Source organism: Scyliorhinus torazame, chromosome 7, assembly GCF_047496885.1.
Source record: "Scyliorhinus torazame isolate Kashiwa2021f chromosome 7, sScyTor2.1, whole genome shotgun sequence".
Lineage (NCBI taxonomy): Eukaryota > Metazoa > Chordata > Chondrichthyes > Carcharhiniformes > Scyliorhinidae > Scyliorhinus > Scyliorhinus torazame.
Window position 1 is genome coordinate 221,963,879 of NC_092713.1, and position 26,339 is coordinate 221,990,217.

Genomic DNA, 26,339 nt, shown 5'->3' on the forward strand with positions numbered 1-26,339 from the left:
GTACCAACATTATAAAGAATTGAAAGCACCCAATGCAGAGAACATAAAATACAAATGATATGTGGAAGCACATCAGTTATCTTAAAAGGCACTGATTACAATAATCTGCAAATTATGACATTATGGTCATTTAAACCCTTAAATGTGAACCACCTTGTAATCCCAGCTGGGAATAAGCACTTTTTTGTACAAACGCAACAATAATTACCCAGTTCTTATTCGAAGAAACATAATCTACTCTCTTTACAACTTTAAATTCAAAGTGCTATTAGTAAACCTTGTCGGGAGCTCATGGCCATCCTTTCTAAATATACTTCTGGTTAATTTTAATTCCACAGTACTTCAAATATTAAAGCTCATCCAAAGGTAAGCACAATATTGAAGAAAAGCCATTTGCTACAATATTTCAGATATGGCACGAGGTTTCAATTTCCCATTACATATCTGAACCCAATGGTCAAAATGAGAACCAAAATCCGATGTCATTTCCACATACTTAACTGTTAAGATCACAGCAAATATCTTTAGGTTACTATATCTCCTTAAATAAACCAAATGGGTTTCCCGTTAACCCCTGCAAGTACAATACCCTGTCATTTTAAATTAATCAATAAACATTTGATAGAAAAAAAGTGCATTATTTCAAAAATTAAAGCTTTTCAACATTTATTAAATTGTTTCCAGGATCAGATTTGAAATAATTTTCGATTTTAATAAACAAAGCAAGAAATAGGAAAGTAATACACAAGTGTTTAAACTAGATATGCATATTCATTTGGCAGTATACAATCAAGTTAGTACAAAAATAAGACCCCAGAAAATAAACATTTGTTTGACACAGATTACATTATTTCCCCCACAGTACTACATTCTGATGATTTTTTTTAACATTAGTATAAATGTTATAGAAATGGTCCAAAATGCTCTAAGCTGAAGGGTTTAAGACACATTTAGGTTTCCAATACATTGCTGCTAAATATTCATGTTAGTCTTATTACTTCAAATGCCAAGATCAATTCCAATTCACACAAAATCAGAATGCAAAATTCAAAATAATCCACTGATGTTGAATGCCGTTTGGGAAAGTTCCCATTTAAGAAAGCCACTCGGATGCAAAAGAAATTAATCATTTGCAGTGATTTTAAAGATATCTTTCTGTTCTCTGTAAAAAGAAAAACAGATTATATAAAGCAGAAATAAGCATCAATACAAATTCACATCCACTCCAAATATTTTCATAGTTGAAAAATCATTTGTTGGCATGTTAATTCCAGAGATTTCTTTTATAAAATGACCGACTGACAAAATGAGAACCTGGATTGTTGCTTCTGCTTCCAGAGCTGCATCAGTGACTATAGGTTTCAATGCTTGCCCCATGCCCCCCACTCCATTAGTAGTTTCTACTGATGCCAAAAAATAAAAAGTAATTTTGACATCAGAAATAGATGCATAATATAGAGTTATTAATGTTTCACAAAAGCATTCAATTCAGTACTTGGCTTTTAGCGCAAGGAAACAGGCAACAGAGGGTTAATGACAATGCTCTCCTGCTCCCCCATAATGATTTCACATGATTTATGTAAGCACAACTCAACTAAAAATGTGGTTCTGTTAATTACTATTGGGTTATTCTGAGTCATGCAACTTTGCACAACCACCCAGATGTCTTTCAGTCACGTGGCATTATACATGAAAAATTCCACGTAACTTGAAGGGTGTCCAGAAAAGGTTAGATAAGCAGTTCTTCCTCCAATGAAGTTTAGCTCATTCTCATAAATTTCATACAAAGAAAAATGTTATGAATTATACAATTGGTGCAACTGCCTTCCATACATTTAATGAAGTCAATGCTGAAAAATAAGTGGATTAAACAAGCGGGTCAACTGTTTGTTCTGGCAGGTGAAACATACCTAATGTTAATATGTCCTAATTTGAATGGAAGTGAAATGCACTGGTCTGTAGCACTGCTTTATTTTAATCCAGATCTAATAGCAGAGAGTTGGTATTTGCATGTACTCTACCACAGATCCCCAATTTTAAAAAACAAAAAAAGGTTAAGGGTCAGATAGAGACAAAATCTTGTATTTATATAGCACCTTTGGCAGAACAAAATGTCCCAAGGTACTCCATAGGAACATTATGAAAACAAAAAGACACCAAGCAACATGATATGGCAGTTCACCAAAACCTTGATTAAAGACGCAGGTTTTAAGGAATGTGTTACAGGGGGAAAGAGGTGGAGAGGTTTAGGTATGGCCACCATGGTAAAACAATGAACATATGGGATGCTCAAGAGGCCAGAATTAGAGGAGCTCACATATTTCAGGTGGTTATGGGGCTGGCAGAGATTAGAAGTAGGTAATGGCGAGGCCGTGAAGGGGCCCAAAAACAGGGATGAGAATTTTAAAATCAAGGCATTTCTTGTCTGGGAGCCAATGTAGGTCAATGTGGACAGGGGTGCTGGATGAACGGAACATGGCATGAATGAAGGCACGGAGAGTAGAGATATGGATGAACTCAAGTTCACAGAGGAGAGAAAGTTTGACCATTAATATGTTGGAGGAAATTTAGTGGCAACAAAAGATGGTTTCAGCAGCAGATGAGCTAAGGCAGGGGCAAGGTCTGGTGATGTTATACAGGTGGAAACAGCAGTTTTAGTAGTGGAGTGGATGTGTGGTCAGAAGTTCATCTCCGGGCCAAATCTGACATCAAAATGGCAAATATTCTGGTTCAGCCTTGATCACCAGGGGGAGAAAGGTAGAGTTTGCAGCACAGGCCGATGAAAATGACTTCACTCTTCACAATATTTAAATGGAGAAATGTCTACTCATTCAGTACTGTATGTCAGATAAACATAATGGTGGAGGAGACAAGCAAGTTGGGTGTCATCAGTGTTTGTGAGAAAACTAATGTTGGTCTCATATGATGTCAGAGTGGCAGCCCATAGATGGGAAATAAAGATGGAGGGTGCAGGCAGGGCTAGATTTTGGGGAACACAGAGGTAACTTTGTGGGGGTGGGAAGTGATACCCTGGCTCCAATTAGTTAGATATGAATGGAACCATGAGAGCAACCCCACCCACTACATGACAGTGGAAAGGCGTTAGAGAAGAATGCTGTGGTCAACTGTGTCAAGAAGGATGAGGGATAGTTTATCTTTGTCATAGTCACAAACAATGTCACTGGTGAGACATTGAACACAGAGCAAGGAAGCAAGATTGAACCTGCAACAGCAATTGTATACAATTCTGGGCATCTTATTATGAGGATATAAAAGCAATAGAAAAAGGTTGCAGCATAGATTCACTCGGGTGTCACCAGGGTTGAAAGATAACGACCACAAAGGAGAAATTGAAAAGTTAGAGGTTTTATCCACAAGATTATTGCTTGAAAATTTACTTAATAGGTTGAGAAATGGGATTCGGTAGGTGGCACACATGCTAAGCACACCAACACAATTCTAGCCTGAATGACCTGTTTCTGTGATGAGTAATTCTCTCAAACCTGATCTGTTAACTTCTCTGCTCAACCACTCTAAATACTCTCTTCATCAAATTTATCATAGAATTTACAGTGCAGAAGGAAGACATTTGGCCCACCGAGTCTGCACCAGCCCTTGGAAAGAGCACCCTATCCAAGCCCACACCTCCACCCTATCCCTGTAATCCACCTACCCCTTTTTGGACACTAGGGGCAATTTAGCATAGCCAATCCACCTAACCTGTACATTTTTTGACTGTGGGAGGAAACTGGAACACCCGGAGGAAACCAACGCAGACACGGGGAGAATGCGCAGACTCCGCACAGACAGTGACCCAAGGTACTCATATTCAGAGTGAAACTATTAGCTAATAGGAGGAAGGCAAAAGTCTTAAGGTGTAGATGACCTGCATCTTTTGTTGTGATTCTGGCTTCCTACCTCATTTCCACTGCTCTACACATTGTACTTTCACAGTAATACATTTTCCCTGCTCACTTATTGTGACGTCAATCAATACCCAGGTGGAGTAATCAGAAGCTGAATGGAGGAGCTGGATCTAGTTTTATTTTCCTACTCCTTAGTGTCTGATTATATGACCCACAGCATAAACATTCCGTAGGATCAGATATAGATTAAAGTACAAATTTCTTCATCTAAATTAGGCAGTGGTGTTACAATCCCTGTAGAGGCCAATAACTTTTTAAAATATATTTGAATTTCCAGTGATGAGAAGAATCACATTACAAAATTTAATTTTGTAAGACTACTGTGACAAATAGCAACATTAACTAAACAGAATTTAATTAGGCAACTTATGATAGCTCCGTTTAAATCACTATGAATTTGCTCTCTTCAATCCAAGCTGGAGTTTTCCCACACACGGTGTGAAGAGTAGAGGCTGGTTGCCTTCACCCCGGATTCTTGCAGACTGTCCCGTTTCTAGCAGAGTCAGTGATATCTTAGAAAACCCTGTAAGCTGATGCTATAGTGTTTGCTTTGGACTCTTCCCCTACTGAAATCCAACCCCATAGCAGCATGAAACACATGGTCCTTGCATCCAGGTAGAAATGCGAATTAGCTATCCTCTGGAACCCCAACTCCTTTCTATCTTAGAATTAAATAGCTTAAAGCACAAACATTCTTAACACCTCCTGGAAGACTTGGTGATTAATAGTCAACCCACTGTCATCACAGGTGTCCTCGCCATTGTTTACAGCTGTGCAGTAGTAATTTGAAGCAATACATTTTGATATTTCTTTGGAATTGAAATGTTTTCAATTAAAATACCTGCAGGCTCACACTTGTTTTACTCAGCTCAGAAATATATGAGTACTATATACACTGAATAAACTGCACCTTCTAAATCATACACCTATGACAATAAAATAAAACACTTCTCCAAAGCTCACCTGATCTCCATTGAAAGATATTTGCTGAGGAATTCAAGGCCATTGGTGGCGCAAGTACCAGATTGTCTCATTTTTCAATTGTGGACCAAAGAGGGGGTTTAATTGGGACAAGATTGCAATTAGCCAGCTGCAAATAAAGAAAAAGTTATTAGACACATTTAGTTGAAAATAATTTTTTTTTAAACCTTAAACTATTGTTTGATCATCTTCTATTCTAACAATGTACCATGGCGATGAGAGTTGTTCATAATAGATTACTCCAGAAGGTGGCAAGTCGTGTGTATCAAATAGTTGAGCGTTCCATTTAACTGGAAAACAGTACTGACTGGTGGCACTTACCTTATCCAGCAACTATTCTTGACCAACCAAATAGTGTACGTGAATCCACTCCCTTGACCAACCAAATAGTGTACATGAATTAATTCCCTATTTAAAGTTCAGCAAAGATCAGCTCAACATTACCAAAATGACCACTGTACACAACTCATGCATTCAGACTGACTTCTGGTTACCAGACTCCTGAGTAATTGAAGGATATATAAGGATACAGATCTGTCCCAACTAACTAAGTTCCATGTAAGCCCCTTCAGTCCAGTCCCAGTCCGTCCCTCCACTTTGATAAATGCCTCCACTTCTTCGAAAAAGATTTAGCCTGGTGCCGAACCCTCAGCCTCGCTAAGTACACCACACCACTCTTGCAGAGCGCCAACTTCGCCCTGTAAAAGGCCGCCCACGCCTTGCCAATTCCGTTGCAGTATCTTGATCGATGTGGACACTGCTGCCTTTCCACCACACCTCCCGATTCTCGTGGGCCACTTTAGGGTCTGCTCCTTCAACCGATAGCTGTGAAAACACGCCATCACCATTTGCGGTGGTTCATTCGCCCGATCAAGTTCGATTGGGAGGGGGGGGGGGGGGGGGGGGGGGGGAAGGAGGGAGAGGGAGAGGGCCTGATCCTCCTCTCCCACCAACTTCAGAAACATCGACTTGAAGTATTCAGTCAGCCTCTGACCCTCCACTCCCTCAGGAAGCCACATGATAAATGTACTGCAGCCTCGACCTATTTTCCAGATCATCACCCTTCACTCTCAGACCTTTATTTCATTCCTCCACCCTCCCCAGCTCAGCATTGTTGCTAACGTTTGGTTGGCTCTTAGTAAATGTTGCTCGTTGTGTCTTTACTTAATTTGCTCTGTTTTATAACCTTTGCTCTAGAGTCGCCAGGTATCTTTATGATACCACCACGAGATACAAGTTCAAGTGCTGATCAATAACTCAATGCACCAGTTAGTAAGTTTCAAATCAAAACACATTTATTATACACAGTCAATCACTACTCATGTATAAAACTCTACTTACTAGACCATCTCTAACATTAAAAGGCCTATACTTAGCTTTGGAACTGGCCCACCAGGTCAGGGGAACAAATGGCCTTTTGTTCGATTCTGAGTCTGCAGTCTTCAAAGCTGGTATAGACTGGTAGCTAGGAGCGCCTATCTCGTAGCATGAGTTGACTGGAGACTTACTTGGTTGGTGCAGCTACTAGGCGGGTCATGGTCAAGGGCTGTTTCGAGCTGTTGAGACCCTGCCAAGGACTAATTTAACTTGGGGACTCTATTTTATAGTCCCCAGAGGCTTTGCGCCATCCGGGGCGGACCCCGTACCTGGTTCCAAGTGATTGGACTATGTTCTGATCACTTGGATCGATTTCTCCAATACTGGAGCTGTTCTCCGATCGCTGGGCAGTTCCTAAGTGTCCGTTGGCCTTCCTTTGTCTTGGCTCCTGCTGGCGCCGAGGAGTCTGGCTTGGCCTTGTTTACCTTAACTGTTTCCAATTGTTCCCGGGGATCGCTCATCAGTATGTAGATGGTTGTTAGTTTCAGTGCTGTCTGGGTTCCTGCAAGTTCTGATTTCAGGAAACTTTGCACCCGTTTGTTTTTCCTGCGTTGGCTGAATTTCCCTGCATTCTTAGCGGATCTCCATTTTAAAGTCGGGAAGTGGCCAACCCAGGTGGCTGCACTATCTAACAAAGCGAACGGATCACTGTGTCGCACAGTGCCTCCTCCACTCCTTTCAACTAAGTTCCATGTAAGCCCCTTCAGTCCAGTCCAGGTCCGTCGTAGGGCATCATCCACTGTCTTTGCGGGCCTCCACCATTTCCCTCCCATGCCTCTCGAAATGTTTATCCAATTCGATAGCCATTACCTCCGCCATCTTTTGTCTACCGTGATAGATGTGGTTCCATCCGATGAATTTGCCTCCGCCATCTTTGATCCCCCTGGGTTCTGCAACGTGCTTGGTTCCTCAGACTGCTTCCACCTTTTAAAAATTATATTCTTTCTTGCACCTTTTGACATCTTCATACCAAATATTCTTGAATGGGGCGAATCTGTCCACCAATTTCCCCCGGAAACCGGTAAGAGGAACCAAAAATCAACGACTCTGGCAGCAGTTACCTTACATGCGACCTCCTCCTACATGTCGCCACCGGAAGTCCAAGTGATAAAGGTTTTAAGATAGAGTGTAATGCTCAGAACTTCAAGACACTGGATGAAAGCTGCCACAAATGCGCAGTGGACCCAGTTAAAATTCCAACATGTCAAGTTCATACCTCTTTGTAAATAAATATGGCAGTGAACCTGTGCCATGACACTACATCAATACAAGCCAAGAACTAGCTCAGGGCATTCGGCAGGTCACAGGGAGGCACGGTTGACCAATGGGCTGTATTTTTCAAACAAAGCAACGGGTTTCATGGATTTATATTTCTCCACATCTTAATCAGACATATAGTTCAGATCTTGACACACCAGACAGATGGCAGAAATTGAAATCAAATTTTTTAAATTTTTTGTTTTTAAAGATGTGGTCAAATTATCATAGAATTTACAGTGCAGAAGGAGGCCATTCAGCCCATCGAGTCTGCACCGGCTCTTGGAAAGAGCACCCTACCCAAGGTCAACACCTCCACCCCATCCCCATAACCCAGTCACCCCACCCAACACTAAGGGCAATTTTGGACACTAAGGGGCAATTTATCACGGCCAATCCACCTAACCTGCACATCTTTGGACTGTGGGAGGAAACCGGAGCACCCGGAGGAAACCCACGCACACAAGGGGAGGATGTGCAGGCTCCGCACAGACAGTGACCCAAGCCGGAATCGAACCTGGGACCCTGGAGCTGTGAAGCAATTGTGCTATCCACAATGCTACCGTGCTGCCCCTCAATAACAGAGAGCGGTCAGCTGAACTACAAACTTTAAATTACTGCCTTGCAGTCTGACCTAGACTATTTCCTAAACACTACATCACCTATGTTAGTATGCAAAGTAGAGAAGAGCTGGGCCAGGGCCCAATCGGAGGCTGGCCACAGAAACAGGATGGATCCAGTCAGCCTGAAAGAAGCAGAGGTCAGATCCAGAACCAGAAAGGGATTGACACAAACAAGGTTTCCTTTCCGACAGTGTAGTTAGCACAAACAAAGTATTCAAGCATTAGCACCACTAAACAAACATCTAAAAAATATTAGGGCCATTGAATACATGTGAAGTTTTCTTCATTACTTGGTTGTATACAGATGATCAGTTATCACTCAATTTATTTTGCACTTGCAAAGCCAGATTTATGTCCCATGAATTACTATCCCCAATTGCTTTAGATTTCACAACAAGATGATACGTGTAGATAAGACAGAGGAGGATGACATTAGTCATATTTTTTACAATTCAGCATCTTTCATAGTTCTCTCAGATGGTGCCACCACACAAAATGCCATATTTTATTAATTCGATTTCACATCTCGCTTAAACAAAATTTGAGCTCAACCTCTGGCTTCCTAGTGTTGCCTTTTCTTTACCGACTGTAAATATGGCAGTCAGTGAGGTTGCCCTCCTTCCTTTGGATATCAATATTCTAATGCTCAGAGTCGTCAGGTATCAAATGATACCACCACAAGGTTCAACCGGCTATCGATCAAAGAGCCAAACACCAGTTAGTTAGTTCAAGGTCAAGGGTACTTTATTTACACAATCAATCATGCAACATGCACTACTAGTTAACTACACCTATCAGCTAAGACCTTACTTAACTTCACCTGTACTTAACTTCAGGCACCCGGCTTAGGTCAGAGGAACAGTGGCCGGTGTTCGATTCTGGATCTATTGAGTCTGTAGAAGTAACTGCTGCTCAGTGCGGCTCATCCGTCTGGTAGCGGGCGTTGAACTTGGACTTGCTTCTGGTGGTGCTGCGATTGGAGGTGGACGTTGCCGGGGCGCCAGGTCCAAAAGAGGACGAACACATGGTGGACTCTCCTCTTATGCTTGGGGGTTTTCGCGCTCTTTTGGGCCGTCCTTCATTTTGGACCCCATTAATTGGGTGATCCCTGATCACTATGTTCGATTTCAAACCAATAAATGGACGTGTCCCAAGCGGTCACTGACCTTGTTGTTTACGCTTCCCTAGTACAGGGAGTGGCGCCAAAATGTCTGGGACTGTACCGGTCGCTCAAGTACCAGTCCTTTGTCTGGCGGAGATGGGCAGCAAATGCTAATCAGTCCATCAAATGCTAATTGGTCGGGGTTTCGATACCGTCTGGATTCCTCACTTGCAAATATACATTTCAGGCTCTGAGCCTGCCTGAATCTCGCATTGTCCATTTTACCCGCTATGCTTTGCGAGCTTCTCTGTTCCTGGTTGTAAGTGGCCATCCCAGATGGCTACACTCGCCTGTCAGCTAAACCACTATGCTCACCCAGGTTATAAACTTTATGCAGGTGAGTGGAATGGCCATATCTTTTTATTAAAACAGTAAAAAATATATACACGGCCAAACAGGACAAACACTCATTTTGTGTTGGAGAAACAGGATATCCTCCCCTCAGTACCAATGTACAGGGAGGGGGAGGGGGGGGGGTAGATACTCTGATTATTAAAACAGTTCACAACAATCTACAAAAATCAAACGGTATAAGCACTAAACTTTGCGCTGGAGAGACGAGATACCCTCGCCTCTGTACCAACAGAAGGGAAAGGAAGGGGGGTGGTGGGGAGAGAGGGGAAAGGAGGGTGGTGGGGAGGGAGAGAGTCAGAGTGTTAGTGAAGGGGGTGCCCAATAGGGCACTGCCTGAACTATCTACAGAGGCAGGAAAATAAAAGAACCTTTAAATTGCCCCTTAATTGGAAAAAATGTAGTACCTTAAATTTATAAAAAAAGGTTACAAACTTGAAGTCTAAAATACTTGGACTATATAATTTATCTTGCCATTCCTTCATTGTTCCTGATCAGAATTCTGGAGCTGCCTTTCAAATAGCATCATTGGGAGTACATTTGCCACACAAAGGGCAAGTGCAAGAAGACAACTCATCATCACCGTTAAAGGCGAGGCAACAAATTCTGGCCTTGCCATTACTTAACTTGTAAAAACAAACGCAGTGCAATATGGACTTGGGATGGTACGGGAAAGTAGTTTGATATTATAGAGCAATGCTCTCTAAAAACCAGGGGCTGGTTTAGTACACTGGGCTAAATCACTGGCTTTTAAAGCAGACCAAGGCAGGCCAGCAGCACAGTTCAATTCCTGTACCAGCCTCCCCGAACAGGCACCGGAATGTGGCGTCTAGGGGCTTTTCACAGTAACTTCATTTGAAGCCTACTTGTGACAATAAGCGATTTTCATTTTCAAATTATTTTCCATTGAGATCAAATTTCAACACCCGAAAATTAACATGACCCATGACACAAGCTAAAACAAAACTGCAATAAAGCAGTATAGTAATATTAAGCATATTAAAATCCATGTACAGATCATATCATATAAATATGAAAAAGTGCACTTTCCTGTATGTTCAGACGAGCTCTCCATTTTCCGATGACAGAAGACTCAAGTGTAGCCCTTCTCGCAACATTGTCCCCACATACACAAATTGTAATCAGCTCCCCCCGCCCCCTTGACAACACTCCACCTCTCCTGCACTCGCTTGGCAGCCCCTCTTCCCAAAATCCCTGGTCCCCAACTCAGAACCCCTGTTCTAAAACCCCCTCACTCAGCAACCCCTTTGTTCCAAATCCCACTCAGTGCCTACTTCTCCAATCTTCCTTCCCCCCCACTCTCCCAGTTGCCCCTCTTCATCAACCCTCCCCTTTTGATTAATGGTAACTTGAGGCAGAGTTGCTATCCTGGTGTGATTTTGAAGCTGCCACTCACCTTAGAGGCTCAGCCATGCAAGTTATACCTGCCAGTCTCTAGTTAAGCAAAGTCTGCTCACAAACTCCCAGGCATACTCAAACTTGCAGCTAGAAGTTGTTTCCTGAGCCCAATGTCCACCCCATACATTGTGGCAGAATTGATCCAGTTGGTCCAAAGCTGACCTGCCCTAGCCTCTGGACATGCTCGTCTTCTCTCCATAGTTGCCACTACAAGGAGGAGCTAGTGACCCCAAATGTGAACTCATTGGCTTCATTACCATAACCCCTGAAGTAGAGGTTGTGAAGGTAACTAAAGCAACCTGTTTTACAGGATGTCTTCCGGTGTGATTTAAGAAATTGGAGCAAGGCAGAGAAGATTTGTCAGAGACTTTTAGCGTTCACAGCATGATGGCTGAAGTTCAGTTGGGAGGGGAGGGCGTTGATGAAATGTGAAAAGGAAAATACATGATTTGCCAGTCCAGGTAGATTCCAGTTACATCACTGGTTTGTTTGGGGTTAGCTGGTGTTAGCCAGGGCTGTGATAGGTTATGATAATTTACTATGTGGCACATTGGGAAGGAATCTGGTTCAGCTGATATGTCAGGTGGCACAGCACTGCTGCTTCACAGCGCCAAGGACCCAGGTTCAATTTCGGGTGACTGATAGGAGTTTGCACATTCTCCCAGTGCCTGCGTGGGTTTCCTCCACGTGCTCCAGTTTCCTCCTACAGACCATAACGTGTAGGTTAGGTGGAATGGCCATGCTAAACTGTCCCTTAATGTTCAAAGGTTAGGTGGGGTTACACTGATAGGGTGGAGATTGGGCCTAGGTAGGGTGCACTTTCAGAGGGTCGGTGCTGACTCAATGGGCCAAATGTGAGGTTTCCATGATTCTATTTCTTCCCAGGATCAAATAGTTTGTTGGTTCTAAACAACTCAAGTTCACTCATATGGCCCAATACCAGAGGGTAAACTGGCACATACAGGGTATATTCCAGCATGAATCAACATTTACAGGAGTGGAAGATAGAAAGAAAGAAACATGCATTGACAGAGTGGCTTTTGTGGCCTCGGGAAGGATTTTATAGCCAATTAAGTACCTTTTGAAGTATATTCATTATGGTAATGGAGGGAAACATAGTAGCCAATTCATGCAGCGCAAGGACCCACACGCATCAGTGAGGCAAGGACGAGGAAAGCACTGCTCTTCGAATAGCACCATGGGGTCCTTTATATTTATTTAAGGGGCTGGTTTAGCTCAGTGAGCTTGACAGCTGGATTGTGATGCAGAACAAGGCCAGCAGCGCGGGTTCAATTCCTGCACGAGCTTACTCGAACAGGCACCGGAATATGGCGACTAGGGGCTTTTCACAGTAACTTCATACTAGTGACAATAAAAGGTTATTAATATTATTATTATTATTAAAGTCTCACCTGAAATATGGCATTTTAACAGTATAGCACACTGGCAGGGAATTATCCCACAAGCTCTGACTCACAGGAGAGAGTTCTACCAACTAAGCCAAGGCTGACACAAAGGGGAGGGGACAGAAAGAGGGATTTTTAAAAAAAGCATATTGAAAACTCATATCAATTATACAAGATGCAGATGCTGCAATACTATTTTAAAAAACTTTTCGAAGGGTATGATTAGTGCTACCTCCACACTACTGTACCATCTCACTGTACTGCACTTGAATGCGCCAGCTTAAAAATTAAAAAGACAAGTTTTAGTCCGATTTAAACCCAGTGGTATACAAGTCAACAAATGGAACATTCTTTGACCACAAATTAGAAATGCGTGCAGCTGTTTGCAGGGCTTCCTGTGAACCATAGCACAACAACAGATTATAGATGGCTGGCTGCTGCAACACTGGAATCCAAATGAGGGGAACAAAATGTGAAGAATTCATTGATGAATCAGGAGGAAGTCTGCCCAGAATCTAGGGCATTTCCTAAATTACATAATGACGAACAGATTATCCAACAGAATGTCTTTCATTTTTGTTTTACAATAGCCACCGTGTGTCTCTCAAGTAACCAATTGTTATTTTGTTGCCACTTTCCCATTTCAGCATAAAGGTCACACCAACTTTTCCAAAATTACCTATTAAAATATTTCACAATGAACTAAACAAAACAAATCATTGTTTTACATTACTCTGAACAGTAGAATATTGAGCAGTCCTTATCGTATGCATCTCTGCTCATCCGAGGCTCCAAATCAACCGTCTAACATTAGCAGAATACAAGTTCAGGTATTGTTCAGAGATTTTGCTTTAGTATCTTTCATAATAACTACAGAGTAGCATTTTGTAATGCTTTCATTCTCATTGCATGTTAACTTATTTATATTTGCAGCTCTATTATTTAATTATGATTATTTGATAAATTGTTTTAAAAGGTTCCTTTGAAGTGCTTTGGAATGTTTTAGCATGGCAAAACCCTACATATGCAATTATCTGTCATATTTGCATTGGGTACTGAACGGAAATTTCTCAGTCTACAATAATAGTCAGTTTTGTCTGCCTGGGCTGTATTGGGCAGTTGTAGCGAGCAAGTTGTTGTTAGGCAACACAGAGTGCACTTGGAATCAGACAGTTGGAGTGCTTGATGCACTTGCGACTGCAAACGGCTGGTGGCGATAGCAGTGGTGGAGGATGGGGATGGAGGTGGCAAACAACAGAAACAGCAAAAGGTAAAGGGATCCCAAAGTTACCCTGGATGGATTAGCACTGTTGCTTCACAGCGGCAGGGACCAGAGTTCAATTCCCAGCTTGGGTCACTGTGTGCGGAGTCTGCACATTCTCCCCCCCCGACTCCGGGGGTTTCCTCCGGGTGCTCTCGTTTCTTCCCACAAGTCGGGAAAGATGCGCTTGTTAGGTGAATTGGACTTTCTGAATTCTCCCTCAGTGTACCCGAATAGGCACTGTAGTATGGCGACTAGGGGATTTTCACAGTGCAGTGTTAATGCAAGCCTACTTGTGACACTAATAAATATTATTACTGTTTACAGAAGGACTTATAATAATAATAATCTTTATTGTCACAAGTAGGCCTACATTAACACTGTAATGAAGTTACTGTAAAAAGCCCCTAGTCACCACATTCCGATGTCTGTTTGGGTATGCAGAAGGAAAATTCAGAATGTCCAAATTACCTAACAGCACGTCTTTCGGGACTTGTGGGAGGAAACCGGAGTACCCGGGGGAAACCCACCCAGACACTGAGAACGTGCAGACTCCACCCAGACAGTGACCCAAGCCGGGAATTGAACATGGGACCCTGGCTCTGTGAAGCAACAGTGCTAACCACTGCACTACCGTGGTGCTCTGAATTTATAGGAGAGATATAGATAGCAAGAGCAGGGTGGAGAGGATTAAACAACATGGGAGAGGGGGAAATGAGGTGATGGTATCTGTGGCAAGAAACAAGGTTAACGTTCCATTTCGATATGACTTTTTAAATCAGAGTGATGTTTCAGAACTGTTGCATTCCGCAGATGCTACCTAACTGCCTGAGTATATACAGCATTTTGTTTTCATTTCAGATTTCCAGCAACCACAGTATTTTACTTTTGCATTTGAATGAGATAATGGAATTGCCCAGTGTACTAAAATGGTATTGACAATTATTTTATTATACTTATTATTTGAAACCAATCCTTTGCACAGTGATACCTTTATTCAGAAAAGGATGCAAGGACAGTCCAGGTAACTATAGGCTGGTCAGTTTAACCATCAGTGGTGGGTAAGGTTTAGAAGCATCAATCAGGGGAAAGAAAATCAACAGGAATCTGGAGAGGTTTGAGTTAATTAAAGAGTGCCAGCTCAGGTTTGTAAAAGGAATTTAGTGTTTGACTAATCCAATTGAATTTTTTGATGAATTAACAGAGGTTAATGAATGGATCCTGTATATACAGATATCAGAAAAAACATTTGACAAGCATCACATAAAAGACCTGTTAAAAAAATTGAAGCTCATGGAATAAGAGGACAGTGCCAGCTTGGATGAAAAATTGGCTCAAGGAAAAATAGTCATGGTAAATGGTCATTTTTCAGGCTGGAGAATGGTAGACAATGGTGTTCCGGGCAAAGGTTCAGGGCTGGGACCACTGCTATTTTTGTTAGATATAATAAATGATTTAGATATTGGAATACAGGGCTAAATTTCAAACTTTGTCAATAATACCAAACTGAGTGATGCCGAACAAGGAGGATGATCTTGGAACATAATTAGCAGACAAAAGTGACAAGAGAGATGCGTGAGGTAATGCATTTTGGCAGAAGGAATAGGAAATATAGCTTTAATGGCACAGTTCTAAAGAGTCTGCAAGGGCAGAGGCACCTATATGTGCATGTGTACAAATCTTTGAAGGCAAACATATTGAGAAAGTAATCAGCGATGAATACAGGATCTTTAGCTTCACAAATAAATGGTATTCAGTGTGAAAGTAGACAGCTTTAGCTGAAGGTACAAAGCTCCAGGGAACAGAGCTTTAGGATCTTGGCCAAGAGATGCAGGATGGAAGGAAGAATTTATTATACACAGTGAGTGGTAATTAATGACCTGAATCTTGCTGCCCACGATGGGGTGGAAGCAGAGGCTAACGATTTTCAATAGAAATGGGTTGGGCACCTGAGGCAAATAAACTTCCAGAATGGGGCTGACTGGATTGCTCGACAGAGGGCTAGCATGGCTTGCAGAGCCAAATGACTGACTTCTGTACTGCAATGATTCTGGTTCAGTTTATATTCCTCAGAGTTTCTACACAACGTAACTTTATGCCGCCACACACATTTAGACTCAAAACGTCCTAAACAAGGACTTTGCAATGGAACAAGATTGGTGGTTAAGGATGCTGTCTTCTTTGATGATAGATGAAATTGTAACAGGCAAATTTCAAGGAAATGGAGTATTTATTCCCCATCTTGTATAGACATGTCTTTTCAGCTGTGGAGAAAACAGTTTCCAATTAAGCTTTGTATTCCATGACTATAAACAAGTCACAAGGCTGGTAAAATTTATATTTATATTCCTAGGCCTGTTTTGTGCACACAGACAATTTTATGTAGCTTTCACTGGAGTGAAAACTTCTGATTTTGTTCAGGGCTTTTGGTGAAAAAATAACTCGAAATCCTGTTTTTAATGAAGTCCTAAATATACTAATCTGACCGCAATTACTTTGCAGGTCTCTGTTGGTACATCTTTATTAAAAACTAGAACACACACAAACAATGGTCTTGAATGGATTATCTGGAGGGAAAGGCAGGTGATTATTGATCTGCAGGATGAGTCGGGGGGGGGGGGGGGGCATTTGTTGGTGGTCAGTGAGATGGAAAGAAATTGGCAAGATTAACCCTTAGTTGATGTGCTGAGTGGGAATGTGCCCCCCCCCCCAAATGCCAGAATCTGACCCATACAATTCAATAAAATAACATAACCATCGCAACAAAAAATATATACAGGAATCATTTCTATAAAAATGCTTTAATAGCTTGAATTTCTCAGGAATGATGCACTTTAAACTGGAGCTGGACATTTTGTAAACAATGGAAAATTATTTTAAAATCAAGTGACTCCATAACTCTCCATGCAACCAAATTTGGGGAATTAAGGCCAATTGTAATTACTGCCCCAAGAGACCAATTATTTAACCAAGTATCAACTGAATCAGAGACCTTTCGTTGCTCTGACTCAGCATTGCATCACACAGTGCAATTCCCTCAAGCCGTGTTTTTAGGCTGCTCACTGCTGCTTTTATTTTAAAAAATAAATAAATTTAAAGTACCTAATTATTTTTTTCCAATTAAGGGGCAATTTAGCATGGCCAATTCATCCTACCTGCACATCTTTGGATTGTGGAGGTGACACCCATGCAGACACGGGGAGAATGTGCAAACTCCACAGGCAGTGACCCGGGTCCGGGATTGAAGCCGGGTCCTCAGTGCTGAGGCAGCAGTGCTAACCGCTGCGCCACCATGCCACCCTCACTGCTGCTTTTAAACGTTAATTCTTTCTTTTACTTTGACATACTGTTGAAAAGTGCAATGGAAGAGTGCAAAAAGATTAGTACATTCTCCACATGTCTGCGTGGGTTTCCGCCGGGTGCTCTGGTTTTCTCCCCAGTCTAAAATTATTCCTCCCCCAGTCTAAAAGTGTGCAGGTTAAGGTAGATTGGCCATGCTAAATTTCCCCTTAGTGTCCAAAAGGTTAGATGGGGTTACGAGGATAGGACATGGAGGTGGTCCTTGGTGGAATCGTCTTTCGGAGGGTTGGTGCAAACTCGATGGGCCATATGGCCTCCTTCGGCACTGCAGTGATTCTACATTCTTGTTCAATTAGTCATCTAAAGTTGGCAGATAATACAGAACTTGAATATTGCTGCGGAGATATATTTTGCCAAAGTTTTTGACTTGCACTCATCAGGAGACATGCAAGAGTGCCAAAGTTCAAATGATCACAAGTCAAACTACAGGAGAAAAGCGTGCTGATTATTTGACGTCAACTCCAATTGGCAAGAAGTTGCCCTGGAGTAAGAGAAACGGCTCCCTATACTTCCAGGTAATTGAAAAAAGGCATAAAGAAAACATCATTTTGTTTGCAGCGAATGGGTTCCTGCGAATAAATGTGTTATTTCTAGGAAGTGTAAATGGGCCACTCAGCTGATCCCCATTAATTAATTAATAATAATAATCATCTTTTATTGTCACACGTATGAAGTTACTCTGAAAAGCCCCGAGTCGCCACATTCCGGCGCCTGTTACGGGAATTGAACACATGCTGCTGGCCTTGTTCTGCATTACAAACCAGCTGTCTAGCCCACTGAGCTAAACCAACCCTTGGCTCCTAGTGTAGCTATTGGTGCATTCAGGATTGTTCAGCAAGTGCTGCCCAATCGCAGAATCATATCTAACCATATTTTTTTAAAAAGAAAATTTAAAGCAATTATATTTACAATGTCTCATACGATCATAGAATCCCACAGTGCAGAAGGATGCCATTTGGCCCATCGAGTCCACACTGACCCTCCAAAAGAGCACCCCGCCAGGCCCCCATTTCCGTAACCCAATAACCTCACCTAACCTTTTGAACATCAAGGAGCAATTTAGCATGGCCAATCCACCTCACCTGCACATCTTTGGATTGTGGGAGGAAACTGGAGCACCCAAAGGAAACCCAAGCAGACACAGGAGAATCTGCAAATTCCAGTGACCCAAGGCAGAATTGAATCCTGGTCTTTGGTGCTGTGAGGCAGCAGTGTTAACCACTGCGCCACTGTGTCATCCACATCTAACCATATCCAACAGTAGACATTTTGTTTTGGGTTATGCAAAGACAGACTCGCTGGGTTTCAACTGTGCCCTGTCCATTACGAACGACCGCAGGCAGGAACATGCTGACTGATACGTTTCATGCTGCTATCATTGTGTGGCAAAACATCTCTTTAGGATACTGGCAGTCAGACCAATTAGTGAAAAAGATCACTTGTGTTGCCATGGCAGAATACCAGCATGAAATGGCTTGCTTAACCGGTTATTCCAATTTAAAAAAAAAAAAATTTTCCCCAATTATTTTTTCCAATTAAGGGGCAATTTAGTGTGGCCAATCCACCTACTCTGCACATTTTTGGGCTGTGGGAGTGAAACCCACGCAAACACGGGGAGAATGTGCAAACTCCACATGGACAGTGACCCAGAGCCGGGATCGAACCTGGGACCTCAGCACCGTGAGGCAGCTGTGCTAACCACTAGGCCACCGTGCTGCCCTGTTATTCAAATATTTTGAGATACTTTGCCTTTCCAGGGTAATCTGTGGTCTTTTCAGGTCCAAAAGACATGTATGTGTATACAGGCACCCATTCACTGCAAACAAAAGGAATATAGTGGCGGCACGGTAGCACAGTGGTTAGCACTGTTGCTTCACAGATCCAGGGACCTGGGTTTGATTCCCGGTTTTGGTCGCTGTCTGTGCGGAGTCTGTATGCTCTCCACGTGTCTTTGTGGGTTTCATCTGAGTTCTCCAGTTTCCACCCACAAGTCCCGAAAGACATGCTTGTCAGGTGAATTGGACAATCTGAATTCTCCCTCAGTGTACCTGAACAGTCACCATAGTGTGGCGGCTAGGGGATTTTCACAGTAATTTCATTGCGTGTTAATATAAGCCAACTTTGCCTAATAAAGATTATGTGAAAGCCTTGTACTTTTTTGGAATTACCTAGAAATATGGAGTGCATAATCTGTTGCTTTCTCCACGAAAGCACTCAGCCAGAGTCCACTTGCTCTTGCCAACCAATTAGCATCCCTTTTCCCCTGTAGTATAAATTGTGATCATTGGAGGCTTCCGGGTGCGGCGATGACCAGCTGAGTCGCACGTTTCGGCAGCTCCCTGTGAAATGGACTTTTGGGCTCTTGATAGGAGCCCCAACGGCAATTTTAACGGCTAAAAACACCGTGCGGTAAACCAGGAGGGTGTTCCCCCTGGACACGGATGGAAAAAGGAGAGGAAAGTGGCCGGATTGCAGCGGATCCTTTGGAACGGCGTCGGAAGGTGGCAGTTTCATATGGGGCCCTGAACAACAAGAGTTCTTGAAATGCTGCGTGGAGGAGATAAAAAAGGAAATGAAGAAAGAGTTGTTGGCCCCGATACTACAGGCGATCGAAGGGCTAAAGGAGGAACAAAAGACCCAGGAGCAGGAGCTTCGGGTCGTGAAGGCGAAAGCAGCCGAGAATGAGAACGATATACAGGGCCTGGTGGTGAAGTCGGAGATACAGGAGGCACACCAGAAACGATGTGTGGAGAGGTTGGAGGCACTGGAAAACAACGCAAGGAGGAACAACCTGAGGATTCTTGGCCTTCCTGAAGGTGTGGAGGGGGCGGACGTCGGGGCATATGTGAGCACGATGCTGCATTCGTTAATGGGAGCGGAGGCCCCGACGGGTCCGTTGGAGGTGGAGGGAGCATACCGAGTGATGGCGCGAGGACCGAGAGTAGGAGAAACTCCCAGAGCCATAGTGGTGAGATTCCTCCGTTTTAAGGATAGAGAAATGGTCCTTAGATGGGCGAAGAAAACTCGGTGCAGTAAATGGGAGAACGCGGTGATCCGCGTATACCAAGACTGGAGTGCGGAGGTGGCGAGAAGGAGGGCGAGCTTTAATCGGGCCAAGGCGGTACTTCACAAAAGGAAGATAAAATTTGGAATGCTGCAACCGGCAAGACTGTGGGTCACATATCAAGGGAGGCACCACTACTTTGAGACGGCGGATGAAGCGTGGACTTTTATTGTAGAAGAAAAACTGGAATGAGTGGATTATGAAAAAGAACGTTTGGACAAAGTGGTGGGGCGTATGGGGGGGGGCGAAGAGGGGTTTTATGTTCTAATCCTGCGGTATGGTAACTTTTCTTTCTCCCACAGGTGGTGATGGGGGGAGGTGGGGAGGGAGAGGAGATGGGGCGTTCGCCATGGGAGGCGGGGCCGAGGGAGAGGCGCGGGCTTGGCTCCCGCGCTATGATAATTATGGCGGGAATAGAGAAGCAGGAAGGAGGGGGCGTCGCACGGTGCGAGCCGTGGTCACGGGGGGAAGCAGAGGTCAGCCAGAGTTTGCTGACTTCTGGGAGCAACATGGGGGGAGTAATTACGCTAGCGGGGGGTCTAGCGGGGGGGGGGGGGTGGGAGGGGGGAATTACTGGGTTGCTGCTGCTGGGGAAAGGGGGGAGTGGGTACGGGAGAGGATGGGCGGGGGGGCACCGCCTGGGGGAGATACAGCTGCGTGGGAACTGGGTGAGAAGCTGGAAAAAGATGATGGCTAACCGGCAAGGGGGGTGGGGGGGGTGGGAAGCCCCCCAACTCGGCTGATCACTTGGAACGTGAGAGGGCTCAACGGGCCGATAAAGAGGGCACGAGTACTCGCACACCTTAAGAAACTTAAAGCAGATGTGGTTATGTTACAGGAAACGCACCTGAAACTGATAGACTAGGTTAGGCTGCGTAAAGGATGGGTGGGGCAGGTGTTCCATTCGGGGCTGGATGCGAAAAACAGGGGGGTGGCTATATTAGTGGGGAAGCGGGTAATGTTCGAGGCAAAGACTATAGTGGTGGATAACGGGGGCAGATACGTGATGGTGAGTGGCAAATTACAGGGAGAGATGGTGGTTTTGGTAAACGTGTATGCCCCAAACTGGGATGATGCCAACTTTATGAGGCGAATGCTAGGACGCATCCCGGACCTAGAGACGGGAAAGCTGATAATGGGGGGAGACTTTAACACGGTGTTGGAACCAAGGCTGGATAGGTCGAAGTCCAGGACTGGTAGGAGGCCGGCAGCAGCCAAGGTGCTTAAGGATTTTATGGAGCAGATGGGAGGTGTGGACCCGTGGAGATTCAGTAGACCTAGGAGTAAGGAGTTCTCGTTTTTCTCCTATGTCCATAAAGTCTATTCGCACAGAGACTTTTTTGTGTTGGGTAGGGCATTGATCCCGAAGGTGAGGGGAACGGAATATACGGCTATAGCCATTTCGGATCATGCCCCACACTGGGTAGACTTGGAGATAGGGGAGGAAACAGGAGGGCGCCCACCCTGGAGAATGGACATGGGACTAATGGCGGATGAGGGGGTGTGCCTAAGGGTGAGGGGATGTATTGAAAAGTACTTGGAACTCAATGACAATGGGGAGGTTCAGGTGGGAGTGGTCTGGGAGGCGTTGAAGGCGGTGGTTAGGGGGGAGCTGATATCAATAAGGGCACATAAAGGGAAGCAGGAGAGTAAGGAACGGGAGCGGTTGCTGCAAGAACTTGAGGGTGGACAGACAATATGCGGAAGCACCGGAGGAGGGACTGTACAGGGAAAGGCAAAGGCTGCATGTGGAATTTGATTTGCTGACTACAGGCACTGCAGAGGCACAATGGAGGAAGGCGCAGGGTGTACAGTATGAATATGGGGAGAAGGCGAGCAGATTGCTGGCACACCAATTGAGGAAAAGGGGAGCAGCGAGGGAAATAGGGGGAGTGAGGGATGAGGAAGGAGAGATGGAGCGGGGGGCGGAGAGAGTGAATGAAGTGTTCAAGACATTTTATAAAAAATTGTATGAAGCTCAACCCCCGGATGGGAGGGAGAGAATGATGGATTTTTTGGATCGGCTGGAAATTCCCAAGGTGGAAGAGCAGGAAAGGGTGGGACTGGGAGCACAGATCACGGTAGAAGAAGTGGTGAAAGGAATTAGGAACATGCAGACGGGAAAGGCCCCGGGACCGGACGGATTCCCAGTTGAATTTTACAGAAAGTATTTGGACTTGCTCGCCCCGGTACTGACGAGGACCTTTAACGAGGCAAAGGAAAGGGGACAACTGCCCCCGACTATGTCTGAAGCAACAATATCGCTTCTCTTAAAGAAGGAAAAGGATCCGCTACAATGCGGGTCCTACAGACCAATTTCCCTCCTAAATGTGGATGCCAAGGTCCTGGCCAAGGTAATGGCAATGAGAATAGAGGAATGTGTCCCGGGGGTGGTTCACGAGGACCAAACTGGGTTTGTGAAGGGGAGACAGCTGAACACGAATATACGGAGGCTGTTAGGGGTAATGATGATGGCCCCACCAGAGGGTGAAACGGAGATAGTAGTGGCGATGGATGCCGAGAAAGCATTTGATAGAGTGGAATGGGATTATCTGTGGGAGGTGTTGAGGAGATTTGGTTTTGGAGAGGGGTATGTTAGATGGGTGCAGCTGTTGTATAGGGCCCCAGTGGCGAGTGTGGTCACGAATGGACGGGGATCGGCATATTTTCGGCTCCATAGAGGGACAAGGCAGGGATGTCCTCTGTCCCCATTACTGTTTGCACTGGCGATTGAGCCCCTGGCGATAGCGCTGAGAGGTTCCAAGAGATGGAGGGGAATACTTAGGGGAGGAGAAGAACACCGGGTATCTTTATATGCGGATGATCTGCTACTATATGTGGCGGATCCGGCGGAGGGGATGCCAGAAATAATGCGGATACTTGGGGAGTTTGGGGATTTTTCAGGGTATAAATTGAACATGGGGAAGAGTGAGCTGTTTGTGGTGCATCCAGGGGAGCAGAGTAGAGAAATAGAAGACCTACCGTTGAGGAAGGTAACAAGAGACTTTCGTTACCTGGGGATCCAGATAGCTAAGAATTGGGGCACATTGCACAGGCTAAATTTAACGCGGTTGGTGGAACAGATGGAGGAAGATTTCAAGAGATGGGATATGGTAGCACTGTCAATGGCAGGGAGGGTGCAGGCGGTTAAGATGGTGGTCCTCCCGAGATTCCTCTTTGTGTTTCAGTGCCTCCCGGTGGTGATCACGAAGGCTTTTTTTAAAAGGATAGAAAAGAGCATCATGGGTTTTGTTTGGGCCGGGAAGACTCCGAGAGTGAGGAAGGGATTCTTACAGCGTAGTAGGGATAGGGGGGGGCTGGCATTACCGAGCCTAAGGGAGTATTATTGGGCCGCTAATATTTCAATGGTGAGTAAGTGGATGGGAGAGGAGGAGGGAGCGGCGTGGAAGAGATTAGAGAGGGCGTCCTGTAGGGGGACCAGCCTGCAGGCTATGGTGACAGCCCCATTGCCGTTCTCACCGAGGAACTACACCACGAGCCCAGTGGTGGTAGCTACACTGAAGATTTGGGGACAGTGGAGACGACATAGGGGAAAGACTGGAGCCTTGGGGGGGTCCCCGATAAGAAACAACCATAGGTTTGCCCCGGGGGGAATGGATGGGGGATATGGAATGTGGCAAAGAGCAGGAATAACGCAACTGAAAGATCTATTTGTGGACGGGAAGTTCGCAAGTCTGGGAGCGCTGACCGAGAAATATGGGTTGCCCCAAGGGAATGCATTCAGGTACATGCAATTGAGGGCTTTTGCGAGGCAACAGGTGAGGGAATTCCCGCAGCTCCCGACACAAGAGGTGCAGGACAGAGTCATCTCAAAGAAATGGGTGGGGGATGGTAAGGTGTCGGATATATATAGGGAAATGAGGGACGAAGGGGAGACTATGGTGGACGAACTAAAAGGGAAATGGGAAGAAGAGCTAGGGGAGGAGATAGAGGAGGGGCTGTGGGCAGATGTCCTAAACAGGGTAAACTCGTCGTCCTCGTGCGCCAGGCTAAGCCTGATTCAGTTTAAGGTATTACACAGGGCACATATGACTGGAACACGGCTCAGTAAATTTTTTGGGGTGGAGGATAGGTGTGCGAGGTGCTCGAGAAGCCCAGCGAATCATACCCATATGTTTTGGTCATGCCCGGCACTACAGGGGTTTTGGGTGGGGGTGACAAAGGCGCTTTCAAAAGTAGTAGGAGTCCGGGTCGAACCAAGCTGGGGGTTGGCTATATTTGGGGTTGCACAAGAGCCGGGAGTGCAGGAGGCGAGAGAGGCCGATGTTTTGGCCTTTGCGTCCCGAGTAGCCCGGCGCAGGATATTGCTAATGTGGAAAGAAGCCAAGCCCCCGGGGGTGGAGACCTGGATAAATGATATGGCGGGGTTCATAAAGCTAGAGCGGATTAAGTTCGTCCTAAGGGGGTCGGCTCAAGGGTTCACCAGGCGGTGGCAACCGTTCGTCGAATATCTTGCGGAAAGATAGATGGGGGAAAAAAGAAGGCAGCAGCAGCAGCCCAGGACTTGGGGGTGGGGGGGGTGGGGGTGGGGGGGGTATAGCCTGTGACAAGGCAGTTGCCAATTAGGGCTAGTTTTCATTTTTGTTATTTAATATTTATTTATTTGTTGTTTTTTGTTTATATAAAAAAGGTCATTATTATCTGTATTGTTATAATGTTGTGTAAAGGATGCACAATGTACTGTGTTGGTTGACCAAAAATTTTCAATAAAATATTTATTAAAAAAAAAAATTGTGATCATTGAAATTTGGTATTCTTGCTTTTATCCCGATGAGGGCAAGGTGAAAAGCTTTGGCAACATATCTCTCTTCGCAGCAATATTCTAGTACACCTGTATTATTTATAAACATTCTTTACTTTGATATTAGAATCAGCACATTTTATTGAATTATAAAGCAGTACTTGATACATAAATTCACTATAGTTAATTCAAGACCCTATAATGCCACAGCAAAGCCATTTTCGACAGTACAAGCAGTAGTTAATATGCAATGACAAATATGACAAAACTGAGCCTCTTGTAGATCAGTGCTCGAGTCCAAGTTGAACTGTACGAAGTTATAAATTACTTTTACACAACATTAGTTTAGATTCAGCTGTCGCCCATATCTCAGTAAGCTTATAGACCCACCATTAAGCAGACGCAAACTGGTGGGCTGGCTTTTGGTAAATTATTTTAAACTCAAGTGACTTCATCACTCTCTACAGTCAAATTTCAGGAAACTGATTAATCTATCTCCCTTATTTTGGTGCCGGACTCATTGAGACAGATTGTTTAAACATCAGGTTTATTATCCAAGAGTGCGATGAGAATGTGGAATTTTCTACGTGGCAGGTTTCTCTAGTTCATCTTCAATGCCATCTTTGATATAGTACACCCGCTAGTCAAACACTGATATATTGCACAGGTTTAAACTTCACAGTGCTATTTTCTTTTTAACCTTCATCGTCACAAGTAGACTTACATTAACACTGCGATGAAGTTACTGTGAAAAAACCCTAGTCGCCATATTTCGGCGCCTGTTCAGGTACACAGTGGGAGAATTCAGAATGGCCAAAGTACCTAACAGCACGTCTTTCGCGACTTGTAGGAGGAAACAGGAGCACCCGGAGGAAGCCCACACAGACACAGCAAGAACGTGCAGACTCCGCACAGTGACCAAAGCCGGGAATCGAACCTGGGACCCTGGCGCTGTGAAGCAACAGTGCTAACCACGGTGCTAATTTTAGTATCCTACTCAACCTACTTAATATGTTCTTCATAATTATCAGCCAGCTCAGAATAGCAATTTATAACGAATTGAACCAGAGGGTATACACAATCCATGTCAAACAAGGAGCAAAGTCAAATATTTGGTAATTGACCCTGGGTCCTTCATTAATAGACTTAAAACGATATTTGAAAACAACGACAAAGCAAATTTTCAGGAAACCCTGATTTTACAAAACAAATGCGACCAATGAAATCATCACACTAAAAAGTGGCAAATGAAAAGATGAAGAACAATGGAACAAACAAAAACATCTGCACTGCTTTCACATTTCCTTGCTGTTATATAATCAACCGTGTTGGTCGAGACCTGGAGAAAGTTATCCATCCAGCCTAAGGCGATGCTTTGCACAGTACCGGA

The 26,339-nt window shown here is 44.3% G+C and overlaps 1 protein-coding gene across 1 annotated transcript in view; it reads right to left on the bottom strand.

The window, feature by feature from the left end:
* Window positions 1–649: 649 nt before the first annotated feature.
* The window catches only part of atp6v0e1 (ATPase H+ transporting V0 subunit e1), a 44,040-nt gene continuing 18,350 nt past the window's right edge, over window positions 650–26,339 (bottom strand). The window contains exons 3-4 of the mRNA XM_072512092.1: window positions 4,890–5,016; window positions 650–1,162 (exon numbers count right to left, since the gene is read on the bottom strand). Coding sequence (XP_072368193.1) covers window positions 4,923–5,016 — 94 coding nt within the window. The 3' untranslated portion in view covers window positions 650–1,162; window positions 4,890–4,922. The remainder of the gene's footprint in view (window positions 1,163–4,889; window positions 5,017–26,339) is intronic.